The 7,078-nt window shown below is 35.3% G+C and overlaps 2 protein-coding genes across 2 annotated transcripts; both read right to left on the bottom strand.

Moving 5' to 3' along the window:
- Positions 1–1,875: 1,875 nt before the first annotated feature.
- LOC108969063 (putative odorant-binding protein A5) lies at positions 1,876–2,850 on the bottom strand. The gene is made up of 2 exons (XM_018933562.1): positions 2,712–2,850; positions 1,876–2,552 (listed from the first exon to the last, which is right to left on the bottom strand). Exons 1-2 carry the CDS (start codon positions 2,844–2,846, stop codon positions 2,073–2,075), a joined length of 615 nt encoding a protein of 204 aa, XP_018789107.1. The 5' UTR covers positions 2,847–2,850; the 3' UTR covers positions 1,876–2,072.
- Positions 2,851–3,914: 1,064 nt separating this feature from the next.
- LOC108969080 (putative odorant-binding protein A5) lies at positions 3,915–4,885 on the bottom strand. The gene is made up of 2 exons (XM_018933584.1): positions 4,747–4,885; positions 3,915–4,587 (listed from the first exon to the last, which is right to left on the bottom strand). Exons 1-2 carry the CDS (start codon positions 4,879–4,881, stop codon positions 4,108–4,110), a joined length of 615 nt encoding a protein of 204 aa, XP_018789129.1. The 5' UTR covers positions 4,882–4,885; the 3' UTR covers positions 3,915–4,107.
- Positions 4,886–7,078: the final 2,193 nt, after the last annotated feature.

Raw genomic sequence — 7,078 nt, 5'->3', positions numbered from 1 at the left:
GACAAATAAGCAGCTTCTTGAGGAGAAAAGGACATGTGCTACATATCTTATCGATATCTCAAAACCTATGGGAATAGTTTGTGTATATACAGATGGACAGACGAGCTAAAACAGTGGCTAAATCGACTCACCTCGTCACCATAGTGATTTGTGTATTTGATTTATAGMGTGTCCGACGTTTCCTTCCGGGAAAAACAAACTGTTCAGAGTACGTAGTATAGATCTAAAATAAGATTGCAGCAGTCAGTTTATGTTCCAAGCAGCGTTGTTACAGTCCCAGAATTGGAACTTTACTTTATCCTAAAAATTCAGAACAATTATTTTTCGTAGAGAATTCTAATATTAATTTTCCTAAACAATTTCACTTACTGTTGTCATGCACAATTTTAAGATTATTGAAAAGGTTTATATATCTCTTCCGTAACTCCCATAATTGTTCTATGTCTGTCGACTTGAAAGGAAGATATGTACGGCTGTCTGATGTGTATTGAGCCTTATTTTCAAAATATTTATATAATAATATACCGAAGAGGACTAGGGTTAGGTTAGGCTAGATGACTGATCAAAGATCGCACRTGGATTACTATAATTTATTTAGTGCTTTGGGAGGCCGTAGAAAAGTTCGAACTTATAAATTACCAAAAGGCTCAGAGCCAATACAAATTTGGTGAGGCGTTTAGTTTCCTTTCCCACCAGCTCGATGAGATGTTTAAAGGTATACGCTCCCAACTGTATGAGTCTTGACCTCCTAAATGCGGGACAGTYAAGAAAGAARTGTTGTGTTGTTTGCATCTCATMTTCTTCCATACAAMTTCTRCAGATGGTATCTTAAAAGCCCYAAAACTAAGAAGAAGCTAACCTAATTAAATGCAAAGAAATCACTAGATCCAGTGCGATCGATCTTAGACCAAAAGGCTTCAGACATGTACCTACGGTGACTCAGCGCTGACCAAGCTTCCGAGGCTCAGCTATCTAGTAGTAGTGGTTCTACAGTGCCTTTCCTTGCTAGCTCATCTGCTTTACAGTTTCCTGCGATTTTGCTGCGGCCTGCATCCCTAGCAATTTTATTACAAAGACACCCGATGCTGTTGATAGCGAGGTTAGGAACTCCTTGACTAGCCCCGAACGCGCTGTTAATGAGTTCAAGGCTAGTATCGCCGCCCTGTTATCTGAGTGGATGGTCACTTTTCCGAAAAAGGCTGCACTCCAAAGCAGTAAGTCTTCCCCAAAAACTTTGACGAATCCGTAAAGAATGTTGGCAACTTCCGCAGGCATAATGGGTTAAAAAAAATGTCCAAAAAATGAACCAAAGCAATAAATACATCCCTTTTGGATGTCAATATTTCCACCATCCAAATTTTAATAACTTTCCAAATGCAAATAAACAGATTTGTCTATGAGAAATCCACCTTCATAATTGTGTAATATAGATCGAGGAAATTTTGTTTACTGGAAAATATAACTAAACGGCTAATCGAAATTTCAAACGTTAGAGTTTGGAGGGATCTCTCTAATTCGGTTTCAGTGTACTCTAATTGAGAATAATCAAAAGTAGTGGTTACACAGCATTTATTATTCTGCCTTTCATCTAGATATGGAATGAAGGGAGGTTGAAACCACTTTTAGACTTTTCAAAGGAATTCCATTTATTTTATGAAACATTCAAATAGTTTTCTAGTTATCTTAGGATAGGAATCCATGATCTGCTTAAGAACTAAAACCGCCTACAGCACCGAGTTTCAGAAAATTGAGTCAAGCGTTTTTTTTGGAATGTTCGTCAAATAAGCTAAGCATTTATTAAATAAAAATACAACTACAAAKTAAATACRTAYATAATATAAATAAAATACAATGATWAGGAACTTTSTCTATYAAACTTATGCTTTCCCTCATATACCAGCTAATTCCAAAACAAACCAAGCACCAGCTTCAAAAATTGACAAAAGCCTAACTAAAATGTACATTTTTTCAACTTCTCCTTAATTACATAAAATACTGTTTCTACTTCCACCATCCTAATGCATAATACAGACTTAACTACCTCATCAAATCCTTTTCATATCCTTTCACTTTTACAAACTTATACCAAATTGTTTATGCAAACTGGGCACAAGTTCGTCCCAGCGCGCTTGAAACAAATTGCCAGCCACCAGTTCCATATTATACTTCCCAGCAAAGCCCATGGAAGAGAACTTCTCGTGACCGGTTACATCGGTGTTGGTAATCTTTTCTTCATCGAACACTTGTTTACCGGGTTGCTTGTAAATAAGGAACACGTAACGTAGTATGCCACTCATTTTGGGTGCCATCGGTCCAATATAGGGATCTATGATATCACCCTTGGCGATATCGACTCCCGGTACATTGACAACCAACCAGTGTAGCCATTCGCGCAGCAACGGATTCTGACGCGTTGGTATATCCGGATTGACCATGATAACTGTATAGTAAGCATCTGGCTCGGATGTCCAATAAAGTTTGGGTTCGTCTTTGGTTTGAGTGGGTGTGAACTCCTCGCCGTTGCCAACTTCTAAGCTCCCATTATATTCAATCTGAAAAAGATTATAAAAAAAATTTTTTGTAAAATTAAAAAAATTTGTTGATAGAGGCAACTGCTTCTTTTGCTTCGACTGATCGTAGTAGATTTAAAAACACTTTCTTCGGGATCGTTTAACTGAACAATGAACAAATTTTATAAATATTAAACCAACCTTCAACAACTCCTTGGGCGGTGCATCCAGTATATCGGACACTATCTCCATATCGCGGAAAAGCTTCTCCACCTCATTGTCCACCGCAACTGCACAACGTGCCGCCAGAAAGAAACACAAAATGCGTTGCCACATTTTCCAAAACCTCAACGCAGCCCACTAACTGAGAAATCGTCCAAAAACTCGGCATTTATACGCGTTTTCAATAAAGGCTTGTGAATAATTGCGCTAATTTGAGAGAATTATAAAAACTGCTGATCTATATTTGCAATTCATACGTCGCGATTAGCTGCACGCAACTTGCAATCAAAATATTTATTGTAAACATTGGCTTGGAAATTAATGACAATTCAAAGTTTTGCTGTTATTGTTATACTTCGCTAAAGTGATTCTTTAAATTGGGTAGTAATGCGTGTGCATTCGCATCTCTATTGTTATGCTTATTTGTATACCATAATCAAAATGTAATTTCATTTAGAGCTATATACTGATTTTAGTTATTTTTCATTTTTTGTATGTGCTTCCTCAGCAGAGTTATCACTGATACTAATGGGCTGACAAAGCGTTGGACATAGCGGCAGTAATCAAAGCGAATCATCAAACGGACGAAGCTTCTTCTTTGCTATACATATACATATATAGTATTAAGGTATTTTGATATTAGAATAGCAGCTGATTGTAAATGAATTTGATGCCTTAAAGCTATTAGTATTATCAAAGTAACGACGACCTCATACTGTATCATTAGTAAGTCACAAAACATTGTGTATCTTGAAAACATTTTTATATATGTACAATGCTCTATTTACAACATTTATCAGTATACTATTTAATCTGTGGTAATTTTCAAAATAATTTTCATTCCATTCTCATTTTAACAATTATCTATATTTTCTTTTCTGCTTGGCGAAAGGGGACAACAATAGATTAACCATAAAGTGATCTAAGACTATATATTCCTATAATGCTTGTTTTGACATTCAAACTGGAAAACATATTACAACGCTTTTGTAGCTACGACACAGTTTTTGAGAAGGGTTAAATTTCCTGGATGCAGTATTCTCGAAATACACAACATGTTTTTAACAGTAGATTCAACCCGGATATTGAATTAATTACATTTCAAAGATGCGCTTTTTAATGTTAGAAAATATACACATCTCTCGTCACCATAGTGATTTGTGTATTTGATTTATNAAACTTATGCTTTCCCTCATATACCAGCTAATTCCAAAACAAACCAAGCACCAGCTTCAAAAATTGACAAAAGCCTAACTAAAATGTACATTTTTTCAACTTCTCCTTAATTACATAAAATACTGTTTCTACTTCCACCATCCTAATGCATAATACAGACTTAACTACCTCATCAAATCCTTTTCATATCCTTTCACTTTTACAAACTTATACCAAATTGTTTATGCAAACTGGGCACAAGTTCGTCCCAGCGCGCTTGAAACAAATTGCCAGCCACCAGTTCCATATTATACTTCCCAGCAAAGCCCATGGAAGAGAACTTCTCGTGACCGGTTACATCGGTGTTGGTAATCTTTTCTTCATCGAACACTTGTTTACCGGGTTGCTTGTAAATAAGGAACACGTAACGTAGTATGCCACTCATTTTGGGTGCCATCGGTCCAATATAGGGATCTATGATATCACCCTTGGCGATATCGACTCCCGGTACATTGACAACCAACCAGTGTAGCCATTCGCGCAGCAACGGATTCTGACGCGTTGGTATATCCGGATTGACCATGATAACTGTATAGTAAGCATCTGGCTCGGATGTCCAATAAAGTTTGGGTTCGTCTTTGGTTTGAGTGGGTGTGAACTCCTCGCCGTTGCCAACTTCTAAGCTCCCATTATATTCAATCTGAAAAAGATTATAAAAAAAATTTTTTGTAAAATTAAAAAAATTTGTTGATAGAGGCAACTGCTTCTTTTGCTTCGACTGATCGTAGTAGATTTAAAAACACTTTCTTCGGGATCGTTTAACTGAACAATGAACAAATTTTATAAATATTAAACCAACCTTCAACAACTCCTTGGGCGGTGCATCCAGTATATCGGACACTATCTCCATATCGCGGAAAAGCTTCTCCACCTCATTGTCCACCGCAACTGCACAACGTGCCGCCAGAAAGAAACACAAAATGCGTTGCCACATTTTCCAAAACCTCAACGCAGCCCACTAACTGAGAAATCGTCCAAAAACTCGGCATTTATACGCGTTTTCAATAAAGGCTTGTGAATAATTGCGCTAATTTGAGAGAATTATAAAAACTGCTGATCTATATTTGCAATTCATACGTCGCGATTAGCTGCACGCAACTTGCAATCAAAATATTTATTGTAAACATTGGCTTGGAAATTAATGACAATTCAAAGTTTTGCTGTTATTGTTATACTTCGCTAAAGTGATTCTTTAAATTGGGTAGTAATGCGTGTGCATTCGCATCTCTATTGTTATGCTTATTTGTATACCATAATCAAAATGTAATTTCATTTAGAGCTATATACTGATTTTAGTTATTTTTCATTTTTTGTATGTGCTTCCTCAGCAGAGTTATCACTGATACTAATGGGCTGACAAAGCGTTGGACATAGCGGCAGTAATCAAAGCGAATCATCAAACGGACGAAGCTTCTTCTTTGCTATACATATACATATATAGTATTAAGGTATTTTGATATTAGAATAGCAGCTGATTGTAAATGAATTTGATGCCTTAAAGCTATTAGTATTATCAAAGTAACGACGACCTCATACTGTATCATTAGTAAGTCACAAAACATTGTGTATCTTGAAAACATTTTTATATATGTACAATGCTCTATTTACAACATTTATCAGTATACTATTTAATCTGTGGTAATTTTCAAAATAATTTTCATTCCATTCTCATTTTAACAATTATCTATATTTTCTTTTCTGCTTGGCGAAAGGGGACAACAATAGATTAACCATAAAGTGATCTAAGACTATATATTCCTATAATGCTTGTTTTGACATTCAAACTGGAAAACATATTACAACGCTTTTGTAGCTACGACACAGTTTTTGAGAAGGGTTAAATTTCCTGGATGCAGTATTCTAGAAATTGTAAGGTGCTTAATATTATACAACATTAAGTTATGTTTTTAACAGTAGATTACATTTACAAAGATGCGCTTTTTAATGTTAGAAAATATAGAAAATTAAGACTACATTCAAACAACAATAATACAATATGGACATCATCCAGGGTTTATATTTACCAGGATTTATGTACATACATATTTATGCTTGTATAGTAATTGAAAAATAATCTATGAATTTTCACTTCGATAAATATAATGTCAAATATGGATTAGAATTCGTGAACCAGTTCCATCCGATTTTTCCGCCAAATAAAGTTTGTATGACTTTAGTTGGTATTGCCGATCTTCACTTCCATACCACAATGTTATATTATATTTTTTTTTTATATTTCCAATTTACGTTAAATTTTCTCCAATCCAATTATGGTTACTTGAAAGTGGGGGAAAATAGCACCTGATCGATTCTTTTTCAAATTTTTATGCATTTAAAAATAGCCTTAAATCGATAACTAAAATAGTTTTTAGGTACAATCTCCTAAAATGTGTTCTCGAATTTGTTGCAGTGATAACTCGAGGACTTATGATCAACATAATCGGTCTACTGAGCGTACAATTCGCAACACCATCACCCATCCTGAGACCCAGCATTCATTATTGGCTATTTTAACGTTGAGATCTTAAATTGAAAGCGTGCAAATACAGCTTGTCCAAGAATTAAAGCCGCTTGAACTTCCCAAGCGTTAGTGCTTCTCTCTATGGGCTCTTGAAAAGTTCCAAGAAAATCCGACGTTTTCAAGCCATATTTGTTCAGCGATGAGGCCGTTTGTGAACCGCTGGGATCATCGGCCTATATGTCACAATCCACAGACAATTTCACGTTTTGGGCCGGTAAAGTTCAACTTTTTTAAACGCCGCCATTTTGTGAACTATTTATTTTTAGTATTTATAGTAGGCCACCGTACAGAGAATATCTTTAAATTTAATGAAAATTGTTAATTTTTTGGTTTTATTCACATGGAAGGCATGAATTACTGCAGCGGTGGAGAACCGTAGGCGATAACTCAAAAAATAACAAATTTGTATTCAAAAATTCACTGTATATTTTTGAAACATGTATAAATATGTACCGAACATTTCAAAATTATACATGGAGTTTTTTTTTCAATTACCAAAAGTCGACGTTTTTTTGCCCTCCACTAACTGCACCTTTTAATGCAATATTAGGCTCATTGTGTTTTCAATAAAACTGCATTTATATTCATACATATGTTTGTATATAAAAAT

Source organism: Bactrocera latifrons, unplaced genomic scaffold (genome assembly GCF_001853355.1).
Source record: "Bactrocera latifrons isolate USDA-ARS-PBARC rearing strain unplaced genomic scaffold, ASM185335v1 scaffold_24, whole genome shotgun sequence".
Lineage (NCBI taxonomy): Eukaryota > Metazoa > Arthropoda > Insecta > Diptera > Tephritidae > Bactrocera > Bactrocera latifrons.
This window is presented reverse-complemented; position numbering and strand designations above follow the sequence as displayed.

Bases quoted from the DNA above. Each gene is read 5' to 3' on its own strand.
- LOC108969080 (XM_018933584.1), bottom strand. From the start codon at position 4,881: ATGTGGCAACGCATTTTGTGTTTCTTTCTGGCGGCACGTTGTGCAGTT. The intron at 4,588-4,746 runs GTTGGTTTAATA...AATCTTTTTCAG, and splicing joins CGCCCAAGGAGTTGTTGAAG to ATTGAATATAATGGGAGCTT.
- LOC108969063 (XM_018933562.1), bottom strand. From the start codon at position 2,846: ATGTGGCAACGCATTTTGTGTTTCTTTCTGGCGGCACGTTGTGCAGTT. The intron at 2,553-2,711 runs GTTGGTTTAATA...AATCTTTTTCAG, and splicing joins CGCCCAAGGAGTTGTTGAAG to ATTGAATATAATGGGAGCTT.